Raw genomic sequence first — 17,889 nt, 5'->3', positions numbered from 1 at the left:
CTAAAAACGTAGTATATTGTGTTGCATAACATTAAACAGTGTAAATATATATATATATATATTCTTTTATCTATGTTTCATTTTTTACTATCCATAAAAGAAAAATACACATTTTACATCTGTTTATCTCTTAATTTATTTTGTTTCATGTAAGTTTTGACATCAAAACTATTGAGATATAATATTAGTGACAGCACTGATCTAAATCTATTAAGACAGTAACATCTTGATTGAAAAAAACTGTATTTATCCTTTAAAGTTGTTTACTAGAGAACATGAGAGCTGTATAATAAAAAGTAGAAGATAAAGTAGTCAACAAAACATCTATAGGTTTATCTACTCACAGTATTCAACAGATATTCTATATAAATCATTTGATTATCCCAAACTCAGAGAAGCTTTAAATATTATATTGTCATAAAATAAACTACCCAGGTAACTTGTAACTTAAAAAATTACTGTTATGATTCATAATCTCATTTTGATTTAATAAAAATCAATATATTTGTCATAACGTATCAAATTTGTGATAAGATATGGTTGTGACCACAAAATTTGGAAAATAGTTGATGGATTGTCATTAAATCTTTAGACAATATTAGATCTTAACGGAAGAGTGTTTGCATGTACTTTTTGTTTGGAAATTCTAATGTTTTTATAGTGATCTAGAATTTGTTATAATTCCGTTGCCATGGTAACCGTTATTACGTGCTTTATAGTTATTTTAATATTAGTAAAAAATATTTATTTAGAAATATACCTTAGTGTTTGTATTATTTTATTACCATCTGACAATTTTATTCTAGTTTGAACAATGGGCTAGGAATTTACCTGAATTAAAGAGTTTATTTATGCGTTGACAATACTTTGACAAATAATGAAGCATATGTTTCATAGAGTAAACTTGATTTTGCAAAAAATGGTTTTAATTGTTTTTTTTTCTGTGAGGAAAATAATATACAATACTTGGACGGATAACAAAGCATATGTTTTCTTGCATTAAACTCTAGATTTTACAAAAAATACTGTTTTGTGCGAGGAGAATAAAACAATGCTATAAAGGTTTTTTATTGACTTTATTAAAAATGATGTCAGCACCATCTATGACCATACACTTGATAGAAGCTTCACGGGTTTTTGATACAGAGAAATAAATAAAAAAAAAACAATAACTTCAGTATTAATATTAAAATTTGAGCAAGTGTATATATTACTGCTACGTTCTAATCTTAGTGGATGTGCAAAATAAAATATAACTTCTATATACATAAAGAGGGAATAGTTATTGTCAGCAATCGAACCCGCGCTTTCGACCAGCCTACAAATCCTGATACCATCTGTATGGCACCTCGCACCTCTCCATAAGCTGGTCGAAGCAACTTTCGGTCGCTGAACGAGAAAAACCGACATTCGATACATGGCGAGTATGAAACAAACAAATAATAATAATAATAACAAGAATGAGGGTTTCGGGTTGTTCTGGTGGAATGTAGGTTTTTCGTGAGTTGCAATGATGGCACCCTGAGTATAAAAATACATAATTTAATTTTAATCATTACGAACTAGAACTGGAATGCGATGTGGGACGTGTGTGTGTGGGGGAGGGGGTGGAGGGGTAATCGGGTTGTGAAGCGGGGACCACAAACAAAGCCGGATGCGTCCAGTGCTTCGCCTTCTTAATCATAAATAATTACTGGGCCTCAAGTGAATCCTTAAAATATATAGGCACGTTGGAACGTAATGGTAGGTTGGTTTGCGCTTAACTTAAATGTACAGGGTCCGTAGCGGTTCGCGTGGCGCCTTTCTGCTTGCCGCGGGGATCGGTGATGACGTAGTTGTTGGGCTGGGCTCGGGGGATCTCGGGCAGCTTGTCGGCGGGATGTCGATGGCTCACCGCGGGGGCTTTCCGCGCGGTCTTCTGGATCTTGGTGCTGCTCAGCCCGGATACCGGGTATTTGCCGCGCGCCGAGTTCCTGGACTGCCTCGGGGGGGACATCTCGCCCGGATGACGGGGCATCACGAACGCCTTCGTCTGCTTGATGAGCGATCGGTCGTTGCACAGCGCCGATATCAGCGGCAGGTCCATCTTCTTGCTCTTCTCGCGCAACGTCCGGATGTCCAGTGCGGACGCGCGAGTCTCCCCCGTGCTGGTACCGTTCGCGAACCGATCCAGGCTGTTGATATTGGTTAAACTCGCCAGTTTCGGCTCGAGCAGGTTATGGCGCTTCAACAACGCGCGGTTCTTCTCGGGAATGGGCGGAGGAGGCGGCGGCAGTCTCCGGAACTTGGGCGGCTGGGGCGTGTGCTCCAGCGAGTTCAGGATGTTGTCGTCGGACTGTGTCCGCAGGAATCTCGAGGGTCTGGTGGGAGGCAGGGGCGGCGGCGGCGGGTCCAGGCTGCCGGAGGACGCGATGCTCGGCGCCCCGTACACCGGCAGCTGCACATAGGTGTCGGACAGGTTTTGGCTTGAGGCGTACCGGCCCAAGTACGGCGTGCTGCGGTAGAACACCGGCTGGTGGGCCAGCGCCGCCAGGATCGATCCCTGCTTCGCCTCCAGGTACTCCTGCTTGCTGATGGCCGGCTCCTTGAGCGGGAACACGACGAAATCCACGTCGCTGTACATCTGCTGCTGGTATTGCTCGATCTGCGACCGCGACAGTTGGCTGGTGTAGACCGTGGCAAGCGCGGGGGGCGGGGGAGGTGGCGGTTGACGGGGAGCGGGCTGCGGTGGAGGCGGCAGGAATGTGCACGGCACCAGGACGCTGGGGGCCATAGTGATGGTGGGGCGAGGCACTTTCGGCGGTATCGGAGGCAGGGAACCACTCGTGCTCGGCGCCGAATAGCTCGGCGTCGAGCTAACGCTCACCGCGCTCACGTGAGCGGTAAGGATATTCGGCGATCTCGTGGTGATGAATCGGGCCGCCGCCTCCTCGAAGGGATACCCCGGAGGAGGGACCGGCGTGGGGTTATCGGGATACGGAGGCGGGTCCTTGGACATGGACATGGACACCTCCGAGAACGAGCTCGCGATGTCGCATTCCAACACGTCGCTCTCCGCCTCCTTCAGCTTCAGCGTCTGCGGATACGGAGGTGGGGGCGGCCGGAACCTCGGATCGACGCTGTCCACCCGCTTGGGGGGCACCGGCGCGTAGCCCTGGTACCCCGACGGCAGGGTGACGTAGTCCGAGTCCGAGTCTAGCGTGTTGCTAACGCTCTTCCTCGACGGGTACCGGCCGACGATCAGGTCAGATAATTCCTCGGCGGAGAGCAGCGCCTGCTTGTTGTTGGTGGGGTCGCTGCCGTCGCCGTGGAACGAGGAGTTGCTGACGTTCGAGTTGGTGCGGTCCCGGAACGGGCCGTCAATCTGGTCGCTGCTCACCGTCATGAAGGAGGCTTCCGTAGTGGCTACGTACTCGCTGGGAGCGTTGGCGTAGTTCTCTGCGGAGCTTAGGGTGCAGTGTTCGCTAGAGGTGAGCGTGTAGACGCCGCTGGTGTGACTGCTCGGCGCCGGCCCCGTGTACACCGGCTCTCGGGTGTCGATCTCGATACAGGTGGCGTCGCTGACGGCAGAATTCTGGGCGGTATGCGAGTAACCCAACTCTAAACTGCTACTGGTAGAGGGTCTACGTCTTTTAGGTTCTGAAACGATAAAGCAGACATAGTTAATATTTCTGGTAAATTAACACTATTTATTTTTATCCTAATTTGCTATGGTTTTAAATTTACTGACCATTACTATCATAAACAACAACACGTGGACACCAGGCACTAAAATGATAGGCAGGAATACAGGAAATTTGGAAATATTTGGGAATGCGCAACAGTATGGAATTGGTGAAGATTACTGTTTACACTCATGTTCACTGAGGGCACTGGTGATGTTCAAGCCAGTATCAAGTAATATCGTAAGACAACAGGATGTTGAAGACATTCTTCATGAATGTTTAAAAGCGTGGTAACAAAAGGTCACGCACCAACCATATACTTACTAGTTTGGCTTACTGGCGTCACGACGACCGTGCTGCAGGACGAGCTGCACTGCGAACCCGCGCACTTGACGCTGCTCGTGGTCTTCCCGGAGCTCTCGCTCGTCGCTTGCTTCGGCGCGTCCTCCTCGTCCTCCTTGATGGAGAGCGAGGCCAGAGCTGCGGTGGCTGAGGCCGCGGACGTCCGGCTACTAGCTGGGGCACTGTCCAGCAGGTGAGCTAGAGCCAGACTCTCGGTACTCGGGGCCGGAGGGCTTGTTATCATTATCTCCAGTTCGTCTTCGGAATGTACCTGAAGAATATTTAACCTTATAGTTACTTGTAGCGTGGACGTAAAGGATCTTAGCGTGGAGATGTGTGAAAAAAGCAAAAAAAAGTATCAAAAGTATATATTGTTGGGCGCATGCATGTTTTCTGATCATTTTCTCACTTTAAAAGCGCGTTTATTGAGAAAAATTGTTCTTCTTCTGTATTTCGAAACCGTTATCGGCCCAGAAATGTTGATGCAACAAATGAGGTGCAACAATGAATCGTTGACAACACTTGTAACGTGTGGTCCAGTGTTGTTATGTAAGAGGATATGTGTGTTATTCGCTACTGATGATAGGTTGAGTAGGTATTGAAGATCGTTAGACATCTACAGTAATAGCTTCATTCAGCTTTACAAATTCGCAATATATCTACTTTTAAATCGTTTAAACTAAAACTGATAATTTGTATATGACGAAGCAGCATCACCACGAGCGTTCCACTATTAGTAACTTTTTCAGTAATTCTGCACCGTATATTTGCCAATACAAGCTGGTGTAACCGACGAGGTGCAACAATATATCACTCACAACTTTTGTTTTGTGATTTCATGTGTATTACACGCACTTGATGGTGCTTTATGAACATTCATAGCAACAGTTTCACGCAGCTTTATCAGCCTATAATACATGTACACATCTTGCGATGCACAGAAATAACTTATATTCAGTTATTTCGCGTAATAATCATTTTTCTTCCTCTTTTATCTTTCTGCTGTACTGAAAGGTCTAGAAACAGTCGATTAATCAAATACTAAGATATCTGAAGGCCTTTAAAGAGTTTGAGCTAGGTTTTCGTTCAATAAGTCTTGTTCGAATTTGTTTTTAAATCGTTTAAGCCAAAACAAACAATTTGGATGGGTTCAAGGTTTTCTGGGCTTCGACAGCAGATTGATTCCAACAAGAAATGTAAAGAATGCCGGAAATGTAATTTTGAGTGTCGCATCATTACTGAATAATTCAATAACACTAAACGGAAAACTATCATTTTATGTACACAAATATCAAAACCATCAAGTTTAAGATTTAGACTGAGTTGTTTACATTCAAACTTCGCATTATTGACCAATATATGTCGCTGATCGAAATACATGCAAATACCTAATAATATAAATTTTGACCACTTTTGCAAAATTAAATCGTTTGTACCGTAGACTGACAATTATTCTCATCAATCCATTTCGCGAAATTCAGGTATGTACGTGATAAAACGACAATATCAGACAGTAGGAATGTTGTAGTAGGATTTAATCAACTGCAATTTGCCATTCCAACGTTTCAGTGCTGAATCTGCATCGTAAATAGAAGATATGAGTTAAATAAATGTCAGTGTAAGTATTTACAGTTTGGTGTTTTGTGGTCTGTTTAATATTTGATATGTTAAGTTATAGAAGCAGTTGTGTTATATGTTAAATTCCTGAAGTTGATGTAGCTTTTGAAATTCTGAAACTAGGGTCTAGAAAAGTTTCGACAGTAGAACGATTTCTACAAGGAGCAACTTTTGAGACAAAAACATCTCATTTTGTGCCATAATTAACCTCAGATAATAGATGAATTATAAGAATGATACATACACAAACTTGAGAATGATAGCACAACATAGACCTCAATGGATTAAATTTAAAGATTGAAAAAGAACTTATCAGTGATGCACCTTCAAGGATTGTCTGGAGGAAACAAAAGAAAATTCAATAAAGCAGTAAAAGAGATGAAAGAGTTCATTTAAAATAAACAAAACTAAGGAATCCAAGAAGGGGTTATAGATTATTCATTATGGAAAGCAATAAAAAAATCAAAAGGCCCTAACAGCATAACTCACCAATTAAAAACAATGATAATAATTGGTCTAGAAATAATAAAGGAAAGACTCACATTTTCTCTAAAAAGGTCTCTAAGCCCTTCTCGCTTGAGTTACCTTCAGATGAAGAAAACAAAATGACCAACATCTTAGATTCCTCATTTCGAATGGACAAATCCCATGAGATAATTACAGTCGGAAGTGTACTAAATGGTAAAAAATACTGAAAAGAGCTACTAATTTGATTTTATTAGAGATTGACTATGTTTAAGTAAGTCACTGTAAAGACAAATTGGAGTAAATAAAAAAATCGAGAAGATGTAATTTTAATAGGTCTTCAGATTAATCAATACCACCCCAAAAGGACTTAATACCTGTCTGTAATAACACGACTTGAAATATCAATGATTATGGTCATACTAACTCGATCACTAACTATGCCAGATGTGGTGTTCGAAGAAGTCGAACTGATGACGGACACCCGTTGATCACAGCCCCATTTTTGACGTTCCTCCTCTTCGCGCTTCGCCTCGTTCAACCGAGGCGCCACCGCCATACTGAACTGGTGCGTCGCCTTGCAAAGGGCCAGCAACAGTCGACTTTTCTCGTCGCTGGTGGTGTACAATGTCAATTTCTCGTGACTGGTCCGGATCTCGAACTTCTTCCGCTCGAAGCTCAGCTTGCTGATGCTGCTCCAGAGGAAGATGGAGGGCGGGTTGTTCTCGGGACAGACCCTCAGTCCCCTGGCGCAGACGGCCAATAGTAGGGATCCGGGTGGGGGCTCCGATTTGGAGGCTTTCAATCTGAAACGTGAGGCAGGTGTGATTTGGTGTCGGGGATGACGAGATCTCGTCTCGTTTCCTACCTGAATACGTGAGCATTAACAGGTTCTTGAAGCCTGCAGGCTTCTGCTATGAAACGGCATCGAGCTTCGGTTTTCGGCAGGGCCCTGTGCGATCTATGGGTTGCTTCGATAGTCCGTAACGCCGCAGGGCCACGCATATTCGGTGGTACATAGTCTTCAGGCCTGTAACTGGAAAAATGAAAAATAACATTAATATTTTCTAGAAATATATAAAGTTAAGCGAAATACATACTTTGCTTTAATTAAAATACAAATTACAAAATACTATTTCGAAAGTATTTGAAATTCGAAATTTCAAAATATTAGTAAGTCGTGTTTTTGAAATATAAAATACAAAATATAGCATTTCAAGTATTTGTATTTGAAATATAAAAATACAAATTACAAAATACTATTTCGAAAGTATTTGAAATTCGAAATTTCAAAATATTAGTAAGTCATATATTTGAAATATAATATACAAAATACAATATTTCAACTATTTGTATTAGAAATGTAAAAATACAAATTACAAAATATTATTTCGAATGTATTTGAAATTCGAAATAAAAAATATTCTTAAGTCGTGTATTTGAAATATAATATACAAAATACAATATTTCAACTATTTGTATTAGAAATGTAAAAATACAAATTACAAAATACTATTTCGAATGTATTTGAAATTCGAAATACAAAATATTCTTAAGTCGTGTATTTGAAATATAATATACAAAATACAATATTTCAACTATTTGTATTAGAAATGTAAAAATACAAATTACAAAATACTATTTCGAATGTATTTGAAATTCGAAATACAAAATATTCTTAAGTCATGTATTTGAAATATAATATACAAAATACAATATTTCAACTATTTGTATTAGAAATGTAAAAGTACAAATTACAAAATACTATTTCGAATGAATTTGAAGTTCGAAATAAAAAATATTCTTAAGTCGTGTATTTGAAATATAAAATACATAAAACAAAGTATTTCAACTATTTGTATTAGAAATGTACAAATTAAAAAATACTATTTCGAATGTATTTGAAATTCGAATTAGGTCATGTATTTGAAAATCGAAATACAAAATATTCTTGGGTCATGTATTTGAAATATATATGTATTTATATTTCAGTTATGTATTATAATAACAAGTCATTTACATATTGTTCTACCCTGGACATAAAAAGTGTAAGATCAATTTAATAATAACTACTTTACAAAATTACAAGAAAACCAATAAGATGTGATTGGCCAGTTAAGCAATTGCGCACTTGAATATACTGAAAGATATTTTAATTAAGCTTGGTTAATTTAGTTCATCATCATCATCAGCAATTAGACATGGTTGTTAAATCTTCTTGAAGTTTTAACGTAGGTATTTTACGTCAAAACTTAAGAGTACAAAAATAAAGAATATATACATTCCGAAATCAACTTCCATAATAACGAATTTAGAGATAAATCAGAAAACTCAATATTTAACTTGGCGCCGCACCAATTAAATGTCGAGTTCTCTTGATTTAGGACCACGAGCGCACTCTACAAGACTCTCCTGCTGTGATAGATGCGATAGAAACCAACATGATAAATAGACGACATAAATTAATATTTACATGTGGTAAACATATTATGGATATATACGATCCTAATTTGGTATTTAAAAAACTATAAAAACCAGCAAAAAACCGACAAATGTTGGAGCTAGAGAAGTGTTGGATGAAATAGTGATATATTGGAGGTTAAAACATTTCCCTTTAATGAAAAACTAAAGATCTTGGAATCTTGAGCTCTCTTTCAATGCTGTTAAAGTATTATTAAGAAAAAAAAAAGTTGCATTAGCTGGTAGTGTGGTTTGATCTGAACGATCCCAATTCGAATATTTTCTGAGATGCTAGAGGTTAAAGACTAGCTAAAGAACTAGATCCTGAATTAGATTGTGATTGAAGTTTACCTGGTGGTGTCGTTGAAGTCCCCCAGGTCGGCTTGCAACGCCAGGCCGGCCAAATGGGCGGCGTGTTCGCCCGCCGCCCCCGAAGCTGCGTTGAGCCGCAGCTGCAAGTAGTAGTGGTGTCTCGTGGTCTCATCTCGTAGGAGGAGGGGGCTATCCACGTAGAACTGTACGCGAAAGTAGAATGCCAGGGCGGGACGTCCATTGGCGTCGAGTCCATGACTGTGGGAGGACCGCCAACTTTTCGGCGCGTACTTAGAGAGCTTGCTATCAGGTTCAGCGAAGAGGTACTCGCCATCTGGAACAAACACGTTTCGTTAACGTATCGAGCAAACAAAAAACTTCAAATTGTATAATAAAATAACAAGATTTCTATGCTTTTCAACGAATCAGATGCAAGGTTTCACACACCAGGGCATAGCAGGGTTTACGGTGATAACTAATAATCACCACATTAATGCTATATGAATATAATGAAAAGTGCTAAATGAGAAAGACACCCAAAACAATTTGTAATGTTCTTCGTGCAGACCTTGTAATATATCAAAACTTAATTATTAGTGCAAATGTCTTATAAGTGGTGAACATATAACATCGCGCCTACAGTTTAACGTAGGATTCGAACCACTGTCCTCGGCATTAAACCTATCGACTGGCGAGTGACCAACTTAGAAATCATCCCAGAAGACATCCGGTCATACCCAACCTGGTTACTGGCGTGACTGGTATCATTTTCATTCTCGGATTTTGCACTTTTGTCTAAGGACAATCACAAACATAAATTTATGACCATACCGCAGCAGGATTCGTACCCGTGACTATCGCAATAGTAGGAGGACCATCCTGTCGTCTTTACCACTGCGCCAATCAAGCCGGCAATATAAATATTGGTAATTATCCTTAAACGTTTGGTGGTATTCCGGTTACTTATTACGGCTCTTTAACTGAAGACACTGTTCCGTCGTCCTTCCCAAGTTAGTATCACAAAAATTAGATATTAGGAGGGTATCACCCATGCATTACTTGTGAACAAGTTTAGCGTTCATTTGCAATCAGAGGGCGCGACTGACAATATGAGTGACGGGAAATTTTAATTACAATAATAGCAATAACAATAATAATAATAGAAGTAGTAATAATAGTAAAAATGAAAATGCAATAAAACATAAAAAATATATTTGGATTAGGCATATGTAAAATTTACATTAGTAATATTATTGCAAAGGAGAACTCATTGAATTTTCTCTGTTTAATGACAATATATTATACAAAAAATATTTTAAAACGTAATATAAAAAATTGACAAAAAACAATTTATACTTTTAAATATACAAAGTTTAATAAAATATTGAATATGACACATTTTTTATTATCTTAAATATAACTGAGCCAAATATAAAGTACAGTACAATATATATGTTGAAAACTATTTATTCAGTAATCTCTTTTTAAATCTTTTATTTGACAAATATTTATTGCAAGTATATAATTGTAAGTCATACATATAAGCTGTGTAATATTTAGATGTTGCAACAAAAAATGTTTCATTTTTGCCTTTCGCTACTGTGTTCACGTTTCTCATCCACCAAAACAAACAACACCTAACTACTATCTTTCTAATCAGGTCTCGTTGAGAATGCTCAGTACAATTGATCGTGTTCAAATATAAATAAATATACGATATAAACGATTTGCTGAAATAAAATATTGGACAGACTGTTTGTTAGGTTAAGTTTTGTGCATAATCTGGGAACTAAATGGAACAGTCGAGGCATCAATTACTAACAAAGTAAAAAAAGTCCCTGCTTTTGTCAAATTACATAATACTACATCTTACTACCGGGCTTTAACAACTTTACTGTTCAGTTCAGTAACGTTTCCTGGCATATTTAGATCAATGGTTTCCTTTTCCTATGTCACAGCTAAAATAGAGGCATGCTATATATGTCAAATCAGTTACATATGAATAACATTATGAAAGACTTAAAATTTAAATAACAACTGGAAACCGCATCCCTGTTGAGCAATGCTCCACATTTCAGTTTGTTGTCAGCCTGTGTAAAATGTACACTACAAACCCTTTGGAGAGTTTTATTGTTATCCGAGACATACAAATTTTTGGTAGTTTTTCCATATATATAGTCGTGAAAATGTGCGAATTTTGGACTTTTTCAGTTTTTTTGCTGTGATTTTAGTTCAAGTAATAGCAGGTTAATGAAAATCACAAGGATTATAGAGAATTTTAAGCTGAATCATGTGGTATTATAATAAATTTTATACAAGATTTAGTTTTTAAGTTACACAATGAAAAGTATATTTTCAAAAAATGTGTAAATTTCTGTTTATCTCCCACATCTTCAAATCTATACATTTTAAAGCGATTTAACATGGATTTTCGTTTCTTTCACCCCAAAATACATATATTTTGAGAGTTTTATTGTTATCCGAGACATAAAAATTTTTGGTAGTTTTTCCATATATATAGTCGTGAAAATTTGCGAATTTTGGCCTTTTTCAGTCTTTTTGCTGTCATTTTAGTTCAAGTAATAGCAGGTTAATGAAAATCACAAGGATTATAGAGAATTTTAAGCTGAATCAAGTGGTAGTATAACAAATTTTATACAAGATTTATTTTTTAAGTTACACAATGAAAAGTATATTTTCAAAAAATGTGTAAATTTCTGTTTATGTCACACATCTTCAAATCCATGCATTTTAAAGCGATTTAACATGGATTTTCGTTTCTTTCACCCCAAAATACATATATTTTGATAGTTTTATTGTTATCCGTAAAAATTTGAGAATTTTGGCCTTTTTCAGTCTTTTTGCTGTCATTTTAGTTCAAGTAATAGCAGGTTAATGAAAATCACAAGGATTATAGAGAATTTTAAGCTGAATCAAGTGGTAGTATAATAAATTTTATACAAGATTTAGTTTTTAAGTTACACAATGAAAAGCATATTTTCAAAAAATGTGTAAATTTCTGTTTATGTCACACATCTTCCAATCTATACATTTTAAAGTAATTTCACATAAATTTTCGTTTCTTTCACCTCAAAAATACATATATTTTGAGAGTTTTATTGTTATCCGAGAGATATAAATTTTTGGTAGTTTAACCATATATATAGTTAACATTATAAAAGACTTACAATTTAAATAACAACTGGAGACCGCATCCCTGTTAAGCAATGCTCCACATTTCAGTCCGTAGTCAGCCTGTGTAAAATGTACGCTACAAACCCTTTTGCTCTTATAAAAGCCATTTCTGACAGAGCAGGATCACTAGGAAAGCTATGCATTATATTTGAAACGGTACTATATCCAGGGACGCAACACCTGAGACATCATCAGATTTAAACAAATCATTTTAACTAAAAAAGAACCATAAAAACACAGTTAACAAAATAAGAATATTTAACACGTATCCAATTCGAAAGAGACGCTTTCAAAAAAAACTTTGTCGAAAAAAAAAACCGAAGTTCTTTGTATATAAATCAAATTGTCTCTATAGGAAGCAAATAATTACCAAAAAAGTCTAAAATATCCAGTAATTTGATTATATACACCAAATATAAACAGGGACTCGACGATTTCTCATCTTCTAGAACAGTCTTCTGAAAGCCGAATATGTCAAATTTAGCTTTTCTGCCAAATTTAAACTTCAAGCCACCTAGTCGCAAATGAACAAACTAAAACACTGTTTACAGCGTATTATTCTTCATCAAGTCCCATTAGCAATAATATAATATTATATAATAATATATCTTTTGAACCAAAACTAAATGAACCGAAACACTTCTGACCTATATCATTTTGACAACATCGTCGGCAGAAACTAAACAAATCGCGAAACCCGCGATCAGAAGGAAAAAAAATGAGATCACACCTTTATTCATTCAGCCGGCGTAGTCTTATTTCGCCATCATCGCCGGCCATCCTCGGTCAATTTTACGTTTCTAAGTTTTATTTTTAAATCCAACAAAACACCTTTCGACTGCGTGTCGTGAATTTTTAATTGTTACGATGGCCTGCGGCCGCCCGATCCTGTGGAATGCACATCGGCAGAAATTCCAATATGGCATATTTATTGTCATCGCCTATTCCTCGAACGATATACGGTTCGCCGAAGAGACGGTAGCACGAAATCATATCGAAAACTGAACGTTTCAAGGTTACAAGCTCGTCTATCTTCATCTATATATATATATATATATATATATATATATATATATGGAAATGTACCAATCATAATGAAAAGTAATTAATTCCGACAAAAAGTTATAATAAACAGAATATGAAGAGCATAAATTCGTTCGAAAAAAGATATTTTATTAAATAAAGCGATATCAATATTATATTAACACTCATCGTATAAGTAATGAAAAGTAATGGGTACCTCCGTCATGAAAAAACAACTAAAGGAATCTATGTAGCTATTATCATAAATCACAAAAAATAGTATATGAAAATCATATAAATTGGTTCCAAGAGGTCAAGAAAATGTTCTTTTTAATCAACCGATCGCAATATTATATTAAGACTCATTATATAACTAATGAATAGTGTACTAATAATCATATGTCATTTGTGACAAAAAAGGTGGCAATGTTGGCGCATCAACTTTGAGTTTCATCATAACAGAACAAAGACATCATATACTTCATGTACGACGCAAATAACAATATTTCACTCCAATTAAAAGAACATACTGCGACTGACACTGGCAGAGAAAAAAAAACACAAGAAAAATGGAAAGAACACGGGCATAGAAAATACAGGCTGCAATTATGTGATATCTCGCGAAGGCCTTGATCTTTATGCGAATAACAAAATAAAAGTGGATTTATGTCAGCCGTTACTCTTGTTTAGATTTTTTCATCCAAGATAAGGCAATGGAAAAAATGCGAACAGACACTGCCAAGTACTTGGCCATATCAGTTTCGAATATAAATGCTTCATTATATCGAAAAATATATGGGCTCGTGATATTATTTAGTCGGTATGTTAGTTAATCGCATTTTTCCTTAGCCGTTTTTGCTTCAAACTGAACGTAATAGAGATACATATTATACACACGTCAGTAATCGCGCACATTGTTACATAGTCTATTCGAAACAGTAGTGACACATGTGACCTATCAAAACGTCGTAATGTTTACTTTAACATTATAGTACATCTAATGCATATATTATCGAAGAACTTTGAAGTTGTGATGTTGAGTTGTTTCATTATATTTATAATAAACTTTTTTCCACACATGTAGTGGTATCCTCCGAAGGCCTAATCCACCTAATGAACAATTGTATATCTGAGTAATGTATTTTACTTTCATTAGAGAGCATATTTATGTTTTACGTATAGGTCTTGTTTCTTTCGATGTGTTACGATTCTTGTTCTTTTCTTTGTTGATTCACTTGTTGGGATTTTCTCCACCAGTATACTGTGATATGGTGCATTGTACATAACAATAACTGTTGGTTCCTCCAAGTTCTTTAAAAACTGATTTTCAAACTACTGTAAAAACAATTTATGATTCAACCATTCCTATTTCCAGTATGCAGAACTATATGTCTGCAATTAATTATTAATAAATGTTATGACTAACAAAACCTAATCCATAGTTATTCCAACGTTTACTATTTTCCATCAAATTTTTTGGTCTCTATACACTATATCTATTATCATTTTGCCATGAATGACACAATGTACCATTCTGAAATATGTATGCCTCATTTAAATATATAAATTGATATAATAAGTCTTTCTTGATTTTGTTATATGGTTCCTAAAAATTGTATTCTTTTAAAAGCAATCTCTGGAAGTTCCATTAAACCCCTTCGTGGGATATCTTTACACCACTTAAATCCTATATTACCTAACAGTGTATGAAGCGATGTTCTACAGGTGGTTTAGACGAACATAACTTGGCTACAGTTAGGAGTTTGTTTAAACTGTACAGAAATTCTTCATACAACATCTTATGACAAATCTCCCTTACATTTTTTAATTTTTTTATAGAAGTTAAATTGATTGATTGAGATCAGGTCTTTATTGTCGTCAAATAGCTTCAGTTTTATATTTTAGTCACCATTGTTCATTGTCACCATTACTGTGTTTTGTTATAAATTCTTTCTCGAAGGGTTTTCTTACAATCCTAGTCCCTATCAGGTTATTGAAGACACCTGTTGTACGAAACGTTTTTCTTCGTGTTTCATTCAAACAAACAAAAAATAGTAGGAAGTGCGATATGGAGGGTATTATTCACAGTAGGTATTTGAGAGCGATTTGAGCATTTAAATGCACTTAATATTTAAATTTGAACTTGAGGTGAAATAGCATTTCCAGCGTCGTCCAGTTTCAATTATTTTACGAGAATGCAGCTAAAGGTTTAACGTGCCTTATAGCATTTTTTCACACTTGGATTTAATTGTAATAAACCAGTGTTTATGTATATTTATTAACGTATATCTGTTCACAATCAGGGTCGGTTACTCAAAAATACTAATCCTCAATTGGGTCCTCTCCCTGAAGACAAATTGTTTTTTTGTTCGAATTTTGATGTGTAAAAATTCCAGATGGTCAAATAAGAATAACCCACTATAATTACATTTTATTTTAACACAGAAGAAGAAAAAAATTATCGCGCTTTATTTTTAGAATCATGTCTCGTACTTGCATCGTAAATATGTATCGACTAATTTGGTTTGTAAAATAATCCCCACAAAGTTGATATACTGAAATGATTGCGACACATATGTCGAATAAATTAGTGAACTTTGTCAACAAGATGTCAACCTGTCGATAGGAACATTGAGAGTTATTATTTAGACCGTAAATATTTCATTTCAGTATTACAGTGCATTTAATTGGCTTTATATAGTAGTATAGGCACATGGAACAGTAACGGTAACAAAATCACTACATAGTATAAAACAAAGTCGCCTTTTCTGTCCCTATATCCCTATGTGCGCTTAAATCTTTAAAACTACGCAACGGATTTTGATGCGGTTTTTTTCAATAGATAGAGTGATTCAAGAGGAAGGTTTATATGTATAATACATGCATAATATACTAAGGCAACATTACTAATTTTAGAGGTTTCTAACGTGATGTCGTAAATTAACCTATTTTTTAGGCTTATTTAGCAATTAGCAAAAACGCTGCCTAACCCTACGAGTTAGATCAAATTAATGTACTACAATATTGTACACCATAAAAAGGTCTACAAAAAAGTCCGCGATGGTATATGTTTATCTTTTAGGGATAACCCACATTAACCATTTTTATTGTTTACTTTTTACGTGAGAAAATGGCTTATTTACGAAGCTATTTTAAGCAATACGGCATTAATCCTTATCGAATTAAGTACCTTAAATACAGTGTGCAATTAATATAGATCAATATGGTTCCTTACAGCATGTAAATTAAACAAATATTTTCGGAGATATCACAAATTTAAAATTTGCGTTTAAAAATGTGTAATGTAATAAAAATTGTATGAATTTAGATATTCCAAAGATAGCAGGAAATCTTCATAGTAAATATAGGGGAAGAGGAATTGATTGAATGAACCAAAAATACTGGATCGATTTTAATCATTATTTCATTGAGTGACACAGGCATATATATTTTATGCCCGTGCAAAGTCGGAGCGGGCCGCTATGTTTTTATATACAACGTTCATATTTTTTCTTAGTGTATTTAATTTAGTATCAGCATTGCACCCGTGCGAAGCCGGGGCGGGTCGCTAGTATGTGTATAAAAAATAATATCAGTTCAACTGCTTGGCAAATTTTTACCATTTTTTATAAATCCTTATTTCCGGGCACCATGACATCTTGCCTATCATCTTTTATATAAAAACACTCTGTACAAATAAAGCAGCAGTGATTTTAATAAGCATTAGCTTTGACTGGTTTACATCACTCGACTTGGTACCCATTAATACGTTGAAACAAAGTCGCACCACTTAATCACAGGAAATAGTAATCAATGTTTTATTCTGATATAGATATAAATAGAACGTTGGTTATAAATAGATTCCAAACGCCATAATATATTATTTAAGCGTAAGCGAGATTGAGCGAGTACTTTAAATATTAGATATGACGCCCGTACAACTTCGTTTCGGTCAGATTCATTGATACAAGGGGGAGCAAAACATATCTGTATTTTTCATAGGTATATATATAGTTTTCAGCTAAGAATATTTTGAACAATTTTAGCTCATACATGATGACCGTACATCCTGAACTGCGATGCTGAAGTCCCAGTAAATTCGATCAAGAGAAATTTTGAGTAACATGTGAAGTGATTGACAGTAAAATTTGAAGCTGTCTTAAGTTACTAGGAAGTTCTTTGATAAGTCATTAAATTTAGAAAAGATTAGCATCATGGAGTTTTTGAAACAATCCTACTGACTGTGTCAGAGTACGGAATAGCGCAGCTCAATTCCTCTTGCCTTATGGAAAGAAAAAAATGTTAACAACAAAAAGAGATAAAAAAAACAGGACGTCGGAGTCGTGGCATTGAGGTCGGAAGATGTTGGAAATACTACTTCACCTCAAATTCTCATTTAACGTTTATTTTAAGTGATTCAACACGTTACCTATAATGGGTTCTTTCTACATATCTAAAAGCTCAGATTGCTTATGGTTATATATTAAAATGAAGCACTCACTTCGAATCATATCCTCTATATCGCACTTTATCCGTCAGAAGAACACAATGTCTGTAAGAACTGTTGGAATTGGATACGATCGGATGCTAGAAATATGCTTCATACAACAGGTCATTTCAATGACCCGGAAGGGTCTGTTATTGCGAGAAAACTGTTCCAGGTACTGACTATTTCAACATATTAGGATATTCAATTACGCACTATGACTCAGAAGTTGTAGAATTTGAAGGATTATAATGACTCGCAATGTTTCCCAATTCAAAACTAAATTTATGAGAGAAAATCGTCAAAATTAATTGATTCCGCCAA

General features: G+C 36.2%; 1 protein-coding gene across 3 annotated transcripts in view; it reads right to left on the bottom strand.

Annotated features, from left to right (window-relative positions):
- Positions 1 to 1,057: 1,057 nt before the first annotated feature.
- Positions 1,058 to 17,889, bottom strand: part of ex (FERM domain containing expanded) — a 90,476-nt gene continuing 73,644 nt past the window's right edge. For 2 of the 3 annotated variants that reach the window (XM_076409076.1, XM_076409077.1), the window contains 5 exons: positions 8,901 to 9,195; positions 6,958 to 7,125; positions 6,517 to 6,895; positions 3,990 to 4,278; positions 1,058 to 3,639 (listed from right to left, as the gene is read on the bottom strand). In XM_076409076.1, the coding sequence (XP_076265191.1) occupies positions 1,760 to 3,639; positions 3,990 to 4,278; positions 6,517 to 6,895; positions 6,958 to 7,125; positions 8,901 to 9,195 (3,011 nt within the window). In that variant the 3' untranslated portion in view covers positions 1,058 to 1,759. The remainder of the gene's footprint in view (positions 3,640 to 3,989; positions 4,279 to 6,516; positions 6,896 to 6,957; positions 7,126 to 8,900; positions 9,196 to 17,889) is intronic. The other variant, XM_076409078.1, reaches the window with a different exon arrangement.

The sequence above is a fragment of the Rhynchophorus ferrugineus genome, unplaced genomic scaffold (genome assembly GCF_030347505.1).
Source record: "Rhynchophorus ferrugineus isolate W39M unplaced genomic scaffold, kcgeb_rfMv2 rfM7, whole genome shotgun sequence".
NCBI classification, from domain to species: domain Eukaryota; kingdom Metazoa; phylum Arthropoda; class Insecta; order Coleoptera; family Curculionidae; genus Rhynchophorus; species Rhynchophorus ferrugineus.
Note: the sequence above shows the minus strand (reverse complement) of the source record. Positions and strands in the feature narration are given on the sequence as shown.